General features: G+C 46.2%; 1 protein-coding gene across 1 annotated transcript in view; it reads right to left on the bottom strand.

Annotated features, from left to right (window-relative positions):
• Nucleotides 1-1,319: 1,319 nt before the first annotated feature.
• LOC128690776 (WD repeat-containing protein 86) overlaps nt 1,320-17,027 on the bottom strand; it is an 18,670-nt gene continuing 2,962 nt past the window's right edge. The window contains exons 2-9 of the mRNA XM_070086154.1: nt 14,246-14,458; nt 13,471-13,592; nt 12,959-13,104; nt 12,576-12,710; nt 9,450-9,575; nt 9,155-9,329; nt 8,723-8,903; nt 1,320-1,590 (exon numbers count right to left, since the gene is read on the bottom strand). Coding sequence (XP_069942255.1) covers nt 1,467-1,590; nt 8,723-8,903; nt 9,155-9,329; nt 9,450-9,575; nt 12,576-12,710; nt 12,959-13,104; nt 13,471-13,592; nt 14,246-14,436 — 1,200 coding nt within the window. The 5' untranslated portion in view covers nt 14,437-14,458 and the 3' untranslated portion in view covers nt 1,320-1,466. The remainder of the gene's footprint in view (nt 1,591-8,722; nt 8,904-9,154; nt 9,330-9,449; nt 9,576-12,575; nt 12,711-12,958; nt 13,105-13,470; nt 13,593-14,245; nt 14,459-17,027) is intronic.

Genomic DNA, 17,027 nt, shown 5'->3' on the forward strand with positions numbered 1-17,027 from the left:
TGGTAGTGAATGGTAGTATCTGGTAGTGAATGGTAGTATCTGGTAGTGAATGGTAGTATCTGGTAGTGAATGGTAGTATCTGGTAGTGAATGATAGTATCTGGTAGTGAATGGTAGTATCTGGTAGTGAATGGTAGTATCTGGTAGTGAATGGTAGCATCTGGTAGTGAATGGTAATATCTGGTAGTGAATGGTAGTATCTGGTAGTGAATGGTAATATCTGGTAGTGAATGGCAGTATCTGGTAGTGAATGGCAGTATCTGGTAGTGAATGATAGTATCTGGTAGTGAATGGTAGTATCTGGTAGTGAATGGTTGTATCTGGTAGTGAATGGTAGTATCTGGTAGTGAATGATAGTATCTGGTAGTGAATGGTAGTATCTGGTAGTGAATGGTAGTATCTGGTAGTGAATGGTAGTATCTGGTAGTGAATGGTAATATCTGGTAGTGAATGGTAGTATCTGGTAGTGAGTGGTAGTATCTGGTAGTGAATGGTAGTATCTGGTAGTGAATGGTAGTATCTGGTAGTGAATGGTTGTATCTGGTAGTGAATGGTATTATCTGGTAGTGAATGATAGTATCTGGTAGTGAATGGTAGTATCTGGTAGTGAATGATAGTATATGGTAGTGAATGGTAGTATCTGGTAGTGAATGGTAGTATCTGGTAGTGAATGGTAGTATCTGGTAGTGAATGGTATTATCTGGTAGTGGATGGTAGTATCTGGTAGTGAATGGCAGTATCTGGTAGTGAATGGTAGTATCTGGTAGTGAATGGTATTATCTGGTAGTGGATGGTAGTATCTGGTAGTGAATGGCAGTATCTGGTAGTGAATGGCAGTATCTGGTAGTGAATGGTAGTATCTGGTAGTGAATGATAGTATATGGTAGTGAATGGTACTATCTGGTAGTGAATGGTAGTATCTGGTAGTGAATGGTAGTATCTGGTAGTTAATGGTAGTATCTGGTAGTGAATGGTAGTATCTGGTAGCGAATGGTAGTATCTGGTAGTGAATGGTAGTATCTGGTAGTGAATGATAGCATCTGGTAATGAATGGTAGTATCTAGTAGTGAGAAGTAGTATCTGGTAGTGAATGGTAGTATCTAGAAGTGAACGATAGTATCTGGTAGTGAGTGGTAGTAACTGGTTGATGTTGAAGGGTATTAGTGTGCAGAGTGTTGATGGTGAGTGTGTCAGTGTGGAGGAGCCTGGGTGTGGATCATCTCAAGTGTTCACCTACAGTGAACACTGTTCAACAAGTTGTACTCTGAATCACTATGCGGAGAACAGAAACTAATGTGCTGGTACACATTCCCACGCCAGACATCCATCCAGGGGTCTCCAGGAGGGAGCACAGCCTCGCCACGAGGTTCCTTCCCCTACAAGATGCGAGTTACTGCTGGATACTGTGATCACCGTCCTCAAGCTGAACGGACAGTAGTAGTTCCTCTTCTCCACGACACGTTCCTCTTACTGCACATCCTCCGCTACGTTCTTTAAAAAGTTATTATCCTCTGCTGTCTCCTCTTGTTTAATATCGTTTTCCTGTTTCTCCGTAACCTTATTAGCATCCGTCTCATTCTCTTTAATTTTACTGAAATAATAAGAATTATTTTTTGTTAACATCGTAGCATAGAAAGAAAAATACCTAAAGTAATGAATGATAAATAAATCTCATATTAATGAAATCACGAAACAAGTGATTTTGAATCAATAACAGAACTGCGGCTAGCCAGAATTCGATCCTGCGTCACCATGCCCAGCCCTGCGAGAAAAGGACAATGTACGCATCACTCTATCCAATGGGCCAACATCATATAGTGATACGTACATTGTCCTATTCTCACAGGGCTGGGCATAGTGAAGCAGGATCGAATCCTGACTAGCCGCAGTTCTGTTAATGATATACGTATAGAAAGGACTTAATTTTAAATGAGTTCTTGCTAATTGATGTATATATATATATATATATATATATATATATATATATATATATATATATATATATATATATATATATATATATATATATATATCATTGGCAATGATATATATATATATATATATATATATATATATATATATATATATATATATATATATATATATATATATATATATATATATATATATATATATATGTATATATATATATATATATATATATATATATATATATATATATATATATATATATATATATATATATATATATATATATATATATCATTACCAATGCTCTTATATGGGTGTGAAGCATGGGTGGTGAATGTTGCAACAAGGAGAAGGCTGGAGACAGTGGAGATATGTTTGGAAATTAGGAGAAGGTGTGGGATTCCCAAAACTATTATCCAGAGGGCTGAGGAGGGGTTGTTGAGGTGGTTCGGACATGTAGAGAGAATGGAACAAAACAGAATGACTTCGAAAGTGTATAAATCTGTAGTTGATGGAAAACGGGATAGGGATCGGCCTGTGAAAGGTTGGAGGGACGGGGTAAAGGAGGTTTTGTGTGCGAGGGGCTTGGACTTCCAGCAAGCATGCGTGAGCGTATTTGATAGGAGTGAATGAAGACAAATAGTTTTTAATACTTGACGTGCTGTTGGAGTGTGAGCAAAGTAACATTTATGAAGGGGTTCAGGGAAACCGGCAGACCGGACTTGAGTCCTGGAGATGGGAAGTACAGTGCCTGCACTCTGAAGGTCAATGTGTTTATAATATATATATATATATATATATATATATATATATATATATATATATATATATATATATATATATATATATATATATATATATATATATATATATACATTTATATATATAGTAGGCGGACATACTTAGATGCGGATATTTTCAATAAATATATTGGAATTTTTTTAGAGATTTGAGACCAAGAAAAAAAACAAAGAAAAGTTAAGTATGTGATGAAACATAAAATATACTAGTCAATTTTATCCTGTGCAACCAAAATCTGTAACAAAAGTTAAAAATTTATCAAGACATACGCACGCACGCACGCACGCACGCACGCACGCACGCACGCACGCACGCACGCACGCACGCACGCACGCACGCACGCACGCACGCACGCACACACGCACACACGCACACACGCACACACGCACACACGCACGCACGCACGCACGCACGCACGCACACACACACACACACACACACACACACACACACACACACACACACACACACACACACACACACACACACACACACCATGTGGTTTTAAGCTTCGAATACACAGTAGAGCTACAAGTGGAGGGAGAAGCAGGAAGGCCAGGACAAATGAAGCCAAACTACAAGAAAGGGGACTACACAGGAATGAGGAACTTCCTGAACGGGGTTCAGTGGGACAGAGAACTGGCAGGGAAGCCAGTTAATAAGATGATGGAATATGTAGCAACAAAATGCAAGGAGGCTGAGGAAAGGTTTGTACCCAAGGGTAACAGGATTAATGAAAAAGCCAGGATGAGCCCATGGTTTACCCAAAGGTGCAGGGAGGCAAAAACCAAGTGTGCTAGGGAATGGAAGAAATATAGAAGGCAAAGGACCCAGGAGAATAAGGAGAGAAGTCGTAGAGCCAGAAACGAATATGCACAGATAAGAAGGGAGGCCCAAAGACAATATGAAAATGACATAGCAGCGAAAGCCAAATCTGACCCGAAACTGTTGTACAGCCACATCAGGAGGAAAACAACAGTCAAGGACCAGGTAATCAGGCTAAGGAAGGAAGGAGGAGAGACAACAAGAAATGACCGTGAAGTATGTGAAGAACTCAACAAGAGATTCAAAGAAGTGTTCACAGAGGAGACAGAAGGGACTCCAGAAAGACGGAGAGGTGGGGCACACCACCAAGTGCTGGACACAGTGCACACAACCGAGGAAGAAGTGAAGAGGCTTCTGAGTGAGCTAGATACCTCAAAGGCAATGGGGCCAGATAACATCTCCCCATGGGTATTGAGAGAGGGAGCAGAGGCGCTATGTGTACCCCTAACAACAATATTCAATACATCTATCGAAACAGGGAGATTGCCTGAGGCATGGAAGACAGCAAATGTAGTCCCAATCTTTAAAAAAGGAGACAGACATGAAGCATTAAACTACAGACCAGTGTCACTGACATGTATAGTATGCAAAATCATGGAGAAGATTATCAGGAGAAGAGTGGTGGAACACCTAGAAAGGAATGATCTCATCAACAGCAGCCAACATGGTTTCAGGGACGGGAAATCCTGTGTCACAAACCTACTGGAGTTCTATGACATGGTGACAGCAGTAAGACAAGAGAGAGAGGGGTGGGTGAATTGCATTTTCTTGGACTGCAAGAAGGCGTTTGACACAGTTCCACACAAGAGATTGGTGCAAAAACTGGAGGACCAAGCAGGGATAACAGGGAAGGCACTACAATGGATCAGGGAATACTTGTCAGGAAGACAGCAGCGAGTCATGGTACGTGGCGAGGTGTCAGAGTGGGCACCTGTGACCAGCGGGGTCCCGCAGGGGTCAGTCCTAGGACCAGTGCTGTTTCTGGTATTTGTGAACGACATGACGGAAGGAATAGACTCTGAGGTGTCCCTGTTTGCAGATGACGTGAAGTTGATGAGAAGAATTCACTCGATCGAAGACCAGGCAGAACTACAAAGGGATCTGGACAGGCTGCAGACCTGGTCCAGCAATTGGCTCCTGGAGTTCAATCCCACCAAGTGCAAAGTCATGAAGATTGGGGAAGGGCAAAGAAGGCCGCAGACGGAGTACAGTCTAGGGGGTCAGAGACTACAAACCTCACTCAAGGAAAAAGATCTTGGGGTGAGTATAACACCAGGCACATCTCCTGAAGCGCACATCAACCAAATAACTGCTGCAGCATATGGGCGCCTAGCAAACCTCAGAACAGCATTCCGACATCTTAATAAGGAATCATTCAGGACACTGTACACCGTGTATGTTAGGCCCATATTGGAGTATGCGGCACCAGTTTGGAACCCACACCTAGCCAAGCACGTGAAGAAACTAGAGAAAGTGCAAAGGTTTGCAACAAGACTAGTCCCAGAGCTAGGAGGTATGTCCTACGAGGAGAGGTTAAGGGAAATCAACCTGACGACACTGGAGGACAGGAGAGATAGGGGGGACATGATAACAACATACAAAATACTGAGAGGAATTGACAAGGTGGACAAAGACAGGATGTTCCAGAGATTGGACACAGTAACAAGGGGACACAGTTGGAAGCTGAAGACACAGATGAATCACAGGGATGTTAGGAAGTATTTCTTCAGCCACAGAGTAGTCAGTAAGTGGAATAGTTTGGGAAGCGATGTAGTGGAGGCAGGATCCATACATAGCTTTAAGCAGAGGTATGATAAAGCTCACGGCTCAGGGAGAGTGACCTAGTAGCGATCAGTGAAGAGGCGGGGCCAGGAGCTCGGACTCGACCCCCGCAACCTCAACTAGGTGAGTACAACTAGGTGAGTACACACACACACACACACGCACACACACACACACACACACACACACACACACACACACACACACACACACACACACACACACACACACACACACACACACACACACACACACACACACACACACACACACACACACACACACACACACACACACACACACACACACACACACACACACACACACACACACACACACACACACACACAGTCCAGAGAAATATTAACTAAGGTAAAGATGCAATAATATTAAATAATAATAAGGTAATAATTATTATTTTAAACAACTAAGCGCTAAACCCACAAGAGTACAAGTATAATAATATAACAATAATATTTAATAGTAATAATAATAATAATAATAATATTATTATTATTATTATTATTATTATTATTATTACAGGTCGTACATGTTCCACTCGTGAAGCTGCGATATTAAATCATAAATATATATGAATTTCTTTTTCACATTATCTCGTCATTTTTGATGTCTAGTGTCAGTAATACTTGTAATATGTACCCACACTGACATCACCAGCGGTCTCTCCCACCCCACTGACATCACCAGCGGTCTCTCCCACCCCACTGACATCACCAGCGGTCTCTCCCACCCCACTGACATCACCAGCGGTCTCTCCCACCCCACTGACATCACCAGCGGTCTCTCCCACCCCACTGACATCACCAGCGGTCTCTCCCACCCCACTGACATCACCAGCGGTCTCTCCCACCCCACTGACATCACCAGCGGTCTCTCCCACCCCACTGACATCACCAGCGGTCTCTCCCACCCCACTGACATCACCAGCGGTCTCTCCCACCCCACTGACATCACCAGCGGTCTCTCCCACCCCACTGACATCACCAGCGGTCTCTCCCACCCCACTGACATCACCAGCGGTCTCTCCCACCCCACTGACATCACCAGCGGTCTCTCCCACCCCACTGACATCACCAGCGGTCTCTCCCACCCCACTGACATCACCAGCGGTCTCTCCCACCCCACTGACATCACCAGCGGTCTCTCCCACCCCACTGACATCACCAGCGGTCTCTCCCACCCCACTGACATCACCAGCGGTCTCTCCCACCCCACTGACATCACCAGCGGTCTCTCCCACCCCACTGACATCACCAGCGGTCCCTCCCACCCCACTGACATCACCAGCGGTCTCTCCCACCCCACTGACATCACCAGCGGTCTCTCCCACCCCACTGACATCACCCGCGGTCTCTCCCACCCCACAGACAACACCAGCGGTCTCGCCCACCCCACTGACATCACCAGCGGTCCCTCCCACCCCACTGACATCACCAGCGGTCTCTCCCACCCCACTGACATCACCAGCGGTCTCTCCCACCCCACTGACATCACCAGCGGTCTCTCCCACCCCACTGACATCACCAGCGGTCTCTCCCACCCCACTGACATCACCAGCGGTCTCTCCCACCCCACTGACATCACCAGCGGTCTCTCCCACCCCACTGACATCACCAGCGGTCTCTCCCACCCCACTGACATCACCAGCGGTCTCTCCCACCCCACTGACATCACCAGCGGTCTCTCCCACCCCACTGACATCACCAGCGGTCTCTCCCACCCCACTGACATCACCTGGGTTCTCTCCAAACCCACTGACATCACCAGCGGTCTCTCCCACCCCACTGACATCACCAGCGGTCTCTCCCACCCCACTGACATCACCAGCGGTCTCTCCCACCCCACTGACATCACCAGCGGTCTCTCCCACCCCACTGACATCACCAGCGGTCTCTCCCACCCCACTGACATCACCAGCGGTCTCTCCCACCCCACTGACATCACCAGCGGTCGCTCCCACCCCCCTGACATCACCAGCGGTCTCTCCCACCCCACTGACATCACCAGCGGTCTCTCCCACCCCACTGACATCACCAGCGGTCTCTCCCACCCCACTGACATCACCAGCGGTCTCTCCCACCCCACTGACATCACCAGCGGTCTCTCCCACCCCACTGACATCACCAGCGGTCCCTCCCACCCCACTGACATCACCAGCGGTCTCTCCCACCCCACTGACATCACCAGCGGTCTCTCCCACCCCACTGACATCACCAGCGGTCTCTCCCACCCCACTGACATCACCAGCGGTCTCTCCCACCCCACTGACATCACCAGCGGTCTCTCCCACCCCACTGACATCACCAGCGGTCTCTCCCACCCCACTGACATCACCAGCGGTCTCTCCCACCCCACTGACATCACCAGCGGTCTCTCCCACCCCACTGACATCACCAGCGGTCTCTCCCACCCCACTGACATCACCAGCGGTCTCTCCCACCCCACTGACATCACACCAGCGGTCTCTCCCACCCCACTGACATCACCAGCGGTCTCCCCAACCCCACTGACATCACCAGCGGTCTCTCCCACCCCACTGACATCACCAGCGGTCTCTCCCACCCCACTGACATCACCAGCGGTCTCTCCCACCCCACTGACAACACCAGCGGTCTCCCCAACCCCACTGACAACACCAGCGGTCTCTCCCACCCCACTGACAACACCAGCGGTCTCTCCCACCCCACTGACAAAACCAGCGGTCTCTCCCACCCCACTGACAACACCAGCGGTCCCTCCCACTCCACTGACAACACCAGCAGTCCCTCCCACCCCACTGACAACACCAGCGGTCTCTCCCACCCCACTGACATCACCAGCGGTCCCTCCCACCCCACTGACATCACCAGCGGTCCCTCCCACCCCACTGACAACACCAGCGGTCACTCCCACCCCACTGACAACACCAGCGTTCTCTCCCACCCCACTGACAACACCAGCGGTCTCTCCCACCCCACTGACAGCACCAGCGGTCTCTCCCACCCCACTGACAACACCAGCGGTCTCTCCCACCCCACTGACAACACCAGCGGTCTCTCGCACCCCACTGACAACACCAGCGGTCTCTCCCACCCCACTGACAACACCAGCGGTCTCTCCCACCCCACTGACAACACCAGCGGTCTGTCCCACCCCACTGACAAAACCAGCGGTCTCTCCCACCCCACTGACAACACCAGCGGTCCCTCCCACTCCACTGACAACACCAGCAGTCTCTCACACCCCACTGACAACACCAGCGGTCTCTCCCACCCCAGTGACAACACCAGCTGTCTCTCCCTCCCCACTGACAACACCAGCGGTCTCTCCCACCTCCAATGACACCACCAGCGGTCTCTCCCACCTCCAATGACACCACCTACCTAATCTTGGAGATGTCCCAGATCCTCATTTTGCCGTCCTGAGAGCAGGAGAACAGCTTGTCGTTGCAGATAGCCATGCAGTTGATGACTTGGGTCGAGTCCTTGGTAGTGAGAGTCTTCACCAGAGCGCTGGTCTTAGCCTCGAAGCCTCGTACATCACCGTCCCCACAGCCAGTGTACACTGTAACACAGACACGCAGCGGAGGTCTGTTATAACACTTTTCTTCAGTACTATAAACAAGAACAGCCTGATCGTTTTTTCTTTATTAGGCTATTAGAGGAATACAGTATAGTGTAGTGGAAAATGGTTGTGGATGGACAAGAAGATAGAGGTAAGAAAGGTTGTGGATAGACAGGAAGAGTGAGGTAAGACAGGTTATTGGATAGACAGGAAGCGAGAGAGGTAAGAAAGGTTGTTGGAGAGATACTTACGAATGCCTTTGTAGAACTTGAGACAAGTAACTGAATGTTTGTGTCCACGGTATTCCCTGGTAATATCTCCCATACTCCACACCCAACACTTGACCAGGCCGGCGCAGTCACCCGAGTACATCAGCTTGTTCACGACCGATAGACACATGATCTCTGTGTTGTGGCTCTCGTACACCTGTGGGAGATGGGTAGATATAGAGAGAGAAAGAGAATATGTACCGTCCTGGTGAGATCCCCACCCACCTCTCGCTAATTATTGACACTTGGCCCAGATACATGAACCATCCTCCCATACCTTGAGTTGCTTGGCTGTAGCAATGTCCCAGCTTATGATGGTGGTGTCAGCGCTGCCGGTGAAGAGAATTCTGCCAGAGTTGTCTGTTGTCATCACCATGACGGGACCCTTGTGGTTGGCGTATGTCTGAAGCACAAGTAGGTAGTGTCTATATGAAGTTGTAGAGAGATAATAAATTTAGCGTAAATTTCGGTGAATTTTGTACTAGGCAGGTTCTAATAGGAAGTTTGAGAGAGGTGAGAAGGTTGGTAGGGAGGTTAGTTGGAATGTTTGTAGGAAGGTTGTTAGGAATGTTAATAGGAAGATTAATAAGTATGCTATTAGGAAGGTTGGTAGGAAAGTTAGTAATTACGTTGGCAGGAATGTTAGTTAGGTTGGCAGGAAGTTTTCACTAGGCTGATGGTGTTTGGTTGAGGTGGGATGTGTGTTGAAGTCTTGAACTCTCAGTTTGGAAAGACATATTAAGATGGGTAGACAGATTAAAGAACGAAGTCTGGTAGTCAGGGTTAATGGCGGAGCTGAGTCTCCGGACACTTAAAACTGTCAGATGCAATTGATATTTTCTAATGGCGGATCTGCTGAAGGTAACACAGAGATAATGCCATGGATTTTAAGAACTGATAATCCAGACACCATAAAATGTTGATATCTGAACATTTAAATATTATCTAATTACTGTCTCTCTAATAATAATAATAATAATAATAATAATAATAATAATAATAATAATAATAATAATAATAATGTTATTAATAATAATAATAATAATAATAATAATAATAATAATAATAATAATAATAATAATAATAATAATAATAATAATGATATTAATAATAATAATAGTAATAATAATAATAATAATAATAATAATAATAATAATAATAATAATAATATTAATAATAATAATAATAATAATAATAATAATAATAATAATAATAATAATCTTTATTACTACAAGTACATGTACAAGGTATACAGTCCTAGCTGACATCACTGACATACTACTATATAGAAAGCAGCTTATTATGCTGAGCATTTTGGGCAAATTAGGTCAGTTTTGTCCCCAGGATGCGACCCGCATGGCTAGCAGATGACTCACGAAATCGTAATGACACGATTGCAAACAAACCATACCACGGTCGGGATTTGAACCCGCGGTCAGAGAGTCTCAAAACTCCAGACCGTACCAGGGATCGACTCCCGGACCACGGATGTCTTCAAATATCCGAAATAACTTCCTACAATATACGACTCTGTGTATATAATTTATTTCAACGAATAAGGTCCTTCGATTTAGTGCCCATTATTTTGCCCCAGTGTATCTGAATCACAAAAATATATGAATCACATTGACAAGCGTAAGACGCATGAGAAAATGTAATGGAAGTTCTAACTAGTCATTGTTTTAATTAATCATAGTTCTAACTCATTCACAGCAGGTGGGGGAATATTTGCTAACTTCCTAGAATATTTACTGAAGTACAGTGAATATTAGTAAGAAGTTTCTAGCTCAGTCATCTTTATGTACTAAATTCTGAAGATATGTCTAACACATAGTAGCAGTTGCTAAGTGTAATACACTATAAGCGTCCCATTAACCCACTATACCCATGGTTTAGGCACCCACCTTCAAGCACCCCACTAACCCACCATACTCACGGCTCAGTCACTCACCTTCAAGCACCCCACTAACCCACCACACTCACGGCTCGGTCACCCACCTTCAAGCACCCCACTAACCCACCACACTCACGGCTCAGTCACTCACCTTCAAGCACCCCACTAACCCACCACACTCACGGCTCGGTCACCCACCTTCAAGCACCCCACTAACCCACCACACTCACGGCTCAGTCACCCACCTTCAAGCACCCCACTAACCCACCACACCCACAGCTCGGTCACCCACCTTCAAGCACCCCACTAACCCACCACACCCACAGCTCGGTCACCCACCTTCAAGCACCCCACTAACCCACCACACCCACAGCTCGGTCACCCACCTTCAAGCACCCCACTAACCCACCACACTCACGGCTCAGTCACCCATCTTCAAGCACCCCACTAACCCACCACACCCACAGCTCGGTCACCCACCTTCAAGCACCCCACTAACCCACCACACTCACGGCTCAGTCACCCATCTTCAAGCACCCCACTAACCCACCATACCCACAGCTCGGTCACCCACCTTCAAGCACCCCACTAACCCACCATACCCACAGCTCGGTCACCCACCTTCAAGCACCCCACTAACCCACCATACCCACAGCTCGGTCACCCACCTTCAAGCACCCCACTAACCCACCATACCCACAGCTCGGTCACCCACCTTCAAGCACCCCACCAACCCACCACACCCACGGCTCGGTCACCCACCTTCAAGCACCCCACTAACCCACCACACCCACAGCTCGGTCATTCACCTTCAAGCACCCCACTAACCCACCACGCCCACGGCTCAGTCACTCACCTTCAAGCACCCCACTAACCCACCACACCCACGGCTCGGTCACTCACCTTCAAGCACCCTACTAACCCACCACACCCATGGCTCGGTCACCCACCTTCAAGCACCCCACTAACCCACCACACCCACGGCTCAGGCACCCACCTTCAAGGCCCCCACTAACCCACCACACCCACGGCTTAGGCACCCACCTTCAAGCACCCCACTAACCCACCACACCCACGGCTCGGTCACCCACCTTCAAGCACCCTACTAACCCACCACACCCATGGCTCGGTCACCCACCTTCAAGCACCCCACTAACCCACCACACCCACGGCTCAGGCACCCACCTTCAAGGCCCCCCACTAACCCACCACACCCACGGCTCAGGAACCCACCTTCAAGCACCCCACTAACCCACTACACCCACGGCTCGGCACCCACTTTCAAACACCCCAGTAACCCACCACACCCACGGCTCAACACCCACCTTCAAGCAACCCACTAGCCCACCACACCCACGGCTCAGCACCCACCTTCAAGCACCCCAGTAACCCACCACACTGACGGCTCAGCACCCACCTTCAATCACCCCACTAGCCCACCACACCCACGGCTCAGCACCCACCTTCAAGCACCCCACTAACCCACCACACCCACGGCTCAGCACCCACCTTCAAGCATGTCCCACTATCAAGAGTCCAGAGCTTGGCAGTGGAGTCAGTGCTGCCAGTGATCACCAGGTCCTCCTCCCCCTTAGACTCATCCGCAGAGATGTAAATAAGGGGATGTACGGTCTTCTTGTGGCCCTAAGAAAGAGAGGGAAAATAAGGGAGGTTAAGGGAAGAAGGAAAACCAGGGTGGTTAAAGGAAAGGTGAAAACCAGGGAGGTTAGCAAAGTTTAACTTCTGCCTTGGGTGATGGAGAAGAGTTGAGGGCCCAGCGTGGCCCGAAATCTGAAGAACTTCATAATTTAGAGAATCAACCATGAATCTAGACACCGTATAGTATAAAGTGTCACCTCAGAATCTAGAGGCTAGAAAGCCTGGCACGCTACCTTGAAGGTGCGGATACAGGCTTTCGCTTTCTTTCCTTCGGGCAAGTCGTCAGTGTCGTAGAGCCAAACTTTTGCTGTGCTGTCCCTGGAAGAGCTGATGACATACTCTCCGGTGCAAATGACCCGCATCACACGTGAAGCGTGACCTGCAAGGCACGGGGGTGTAGGTCATTATGACCTGTAAGGTACGGAGGTGTAGGTCTTTATGGCCTGTGAGGCACACAGATGCTACTCTGTGTTGTGTGACCAACATACAACAGAAACATGGGTCAGTGAGTGGGCAGAGAGTGATGGGAAAGCTGAGAGTGATGAGAGTTGTAAGTGGTAATAGAGGTGAGTGATGAGAGACCAGAGAACAGTGAGAAGACTAAGAGCAATGAGAGGACTAAGAGTAATGAGATCTGTGAATGGTAAGAGAACTGAGACTGATGAGAACCATAAAAGTAATAAGAGATGTGAAAGTGATGAAAGAGAGAGAGAGAGATGAGAGTGATGAAGGTGACTGGTCATACCTTCGTAGGTGAATTCACACTCGCTGGAGGTCATGTTCCACTTCTTGATGGTGGAGTCGCTGGAGCCAGTGAAGACGTAAGTGTCGAACACATGAACACACGTCACGTACCCACTGTGGCCCCTGAGGCGAGTACAATATTCATCAGTGCACCAGTGTGCTTGTGGGTACAGCTATGTCATATGAACCGCCTGACATGTATGTGATTCATGTTGTCTGAAGTTGCAACTTAGAAAGTGAGGGGAAGAGGAACCACTCACTCGAGCCAAGAGGGACTTCACTGGACATCCGAGTTAAAATATATGGATAAAGAAACGTTGATCTCAAATTCATGCTGTCCTCTTCATAATAAAGATACGCAGGTGTTGCACATGTGTCTAATTTATCAACTTGTGGGTTGTATATACCATTAATGTACACTTGACTACCATTAAGAGTTAATCATTGTTGACAATATTTAAGTCTCGTAACACTACAGCAAGATTATCATCTAATATATATATATATATATATATATATATATATATATATATATATATATATATATATATATATATATATATATATATATATATATATATATATATATATATATATATATATATATATAAGGAATTTGTGGGAAGGGTTAAGGAACCTAAGGTGAAGGTTTCAAGCAAACTAAGCTGAAGAACTAATGTAACTGCTGTAAACACCTAGGGGAAAGCAACTTAATGACCTCAGGAAACTTAGGTGAAGGTTGAAGCTAACTAATTTAATGGCGTAAGACGACTCACTTTAGGGTCCCCAGACACTCTGACCCCTTGGGGTCCTTGGTGGTCCACAAGCGTGCAGTCTTATCCTCGGAGCCTGTGACTATTACTGACTCGTCGTCAGCTACACAGATGCAGTTGATGGAGTCAGTGTGGTCAGTGTGCGTCTCCAGCAGGTCAGTGACCTCGTTCTCCTTGCTCTTGTTGTTACCCATCGCGGTGGAGGCTTACTTCATCCTGCAGGAACAACGTGCCTTCAGTGCGGCTACTGATTACAAATCACTGAGAAAAGTTGTAGTATCTCATTATACTGTAGCTGACAGAAAATTTTAAATCAATGTTAATAATTTTTACCATCTTTAGGCCATTTTCCCTAAAATATCTCGCGAACAACTTTCTTAATAATTCTCCAACCTTATATCTGAAAGGTATTTTATTGGTCGGCAGCGTAACATGTGAGTTTCTCACAGTTTCGTTATATGATCTTCCAGAGACATTTTTTTTTTTGTAAATAGCTTGTATGTCTCTCTTATCTGACACTTTCATTATTTTGTCTCAGTTTGTATTCTGCATGTAGTCTCACTTCCCGTTCTCCCATTTCTAATACATGACATTTCTTCTTCTTTTAACGCACCGGCCGTATCCCACCGAGGCAGGGTGGCGCAAAAAGAAAAGAAAGTTTCTCTTTTTAACTTTAGTAATATATACAGGAGAAGGGGTTACTAGCCCCTTGCTCCCAGCATTTTAGTCGCCTCTTACAACACACATGGCTTACGGAGGAAGAATTCTGTTCCACTTCCCCATGGAGATTTATCTACAGTTACTGCCAGCATCCATCCACCACTCCGTGTGCTCACTTTAACAGTCATCCAATAAAGAGTTTCAGTCATTTTTATTATTAATTGTACTTACTTTTTTTTATCAAAGATAAACATATTCATATATATTTTTTTTATTTCCCATCGTAAGCTATTTAAGAAAATTAAATCAATTATTGGGGTAAGTACAGATACTTATGGCACCCCACTTGTGACGTCTTTACAACAACAACAAAAATACTATCAGAAGTTTTATCATTTTGAACAAAAAGTTTGTAATCCCTTGTAACAATTTACCATCAGTTCCTATTATATATATATATATATATATATATATATATATATATATATATATATATATATATATATATATATATATAATAGGAACTGATGGTAAATTGTCAGAGACACAGGTCTGTAGTTTACTGCCTCATTTCTGTTTTCTTTCTTAAATATGTGTGTGTGTGTGTATGTGGGTGTGTATGTGTGTGTGTATGTGTGTGTGTGTGTATGTGTGTGTGTATGTGTGTGTGTATGTGTGTGTGTATGTGTGTGTGTGTGTATGTGTGTGTATGTGTGTGTGTATGTGTGTGTGTAAGTGTGTGTGTATGTGTGTATGTGTGTGTGTATGTGTGTGTGTATGTGTGTGTGTGTATGTGTGTGTGTAAGTGTGTGTGTATGTGTGTGTGTATGTGTGTGTATGTGTGTGTATGTGTGTGTGTATGTGTGTGTGTGCATGTGTGCGTGTGTGTGTGTGTGTGTGTGTATGTGTGTACTCACCTCACCTATTTGTACTCACCTATTTGTGGATGCAGGGGTCGAGTCTTAGCTCCTGGAACCGCCTCTTCACCGGTTGCTACTGGGTCCTCTCTCTCCCCGCTCCATGAGCTTTATCATACCTCGTCTAAAAACTATGTATGGTTCCTGCCTCCACTACATCACTTTCTAGGCTATTCCACTGCCTGTCAACTCTATGACTGAAGAAATACTTCCTAATATCTCTCTGGCTCATCTGTGTCTTCAATTTCCAATTTTGACCTCTTGTTTATGTGTCCCCTCCCTGGAACATCCTGTCTTTGTCCACCTTGTCTATTCCGCGCAGTATTTTATATGTCGTTATCATGTCTCCCCTGACCCTTCTGTCCTCCAGTGTCGTCAGGCCGATTTCCCTTAACCTTTCTTCATACGACATTCCCCTTAGCTCTGGAACTAACCTTGTCGCAAACCTTTGCACTTTCTCTAGTTTCTGGACGTGCTTTGTCAAGTGCGGGTTCCAAACAGGTGCTGCATGCTCCAGTATGAGCCTGACGTACACGGTGTACAGTGTTTTGAACGATTCCTTATCAAGGTATCAGAACGCTGTTCTCAGGTTTGCCAGGCGCCCCTATGCTGCACCAGTTATCTGGTTGATGTGTGCTTCCGGAGACATGTTTGGTGTTATACTCACTCCAAGATCTTTCTCCTTGAGCGAGGTTTGCAGTCTTTGGCCACCTAGCCTATACTTTGTCTGCGATCTTCTTTGCCCTTCCCCTATCTTCATGACTTTGCATTTGGCGGGATTAAATTCGAGAAGCCAGTTGCTGGACCAGGTGTCCAGTCTGTCCAGGTCTCTTTGAAGTCCTGCCTGGTCCTCATCTGATTTAATTAATTCTCCTCATTAACTTCACATCGTCTGCGAACAGGGACGCTTCTGAGTCTAACCCTTCCATCATGTTGTTCACATATACCAAAAATAGCACTGGTCCTAGGACCGACCCCTGTGGGACCCCGCTCGTCACAGGTAACCATTGTGATACATCATTACGTACTATGACTCGTTGTATGTGTGTGTATGTGTGTGTATGTGTGTGTGTATGTGAGTGTGTGTGTATGTGTGTGTGTGTGTGTGTGTGTGTGTGTGTGTATGTGTGTGTGTGTATGTGTGTGTATGTGTGTGTGTATGTGTGTATATGTGTGTGTATGTGTGTGTGTGTATGTGTGTGTGTATG

Source organism: Cherax quadricarinatus, chromosome 1 (genome assembly GCF_038502225.1).
Source record: "Cherax quadricarinatus isolate ZL_2023a chromosome 1, ASM3850222v1, whole genome shotgun sequence".
Taxonomy (NCBI): domain Eukaryota; kingdom Metazoa; phylum Arthropoda; class Malacostraca; order Decapoda; family Parastacidae; genus Cherax; species Cherax quadricarinatus.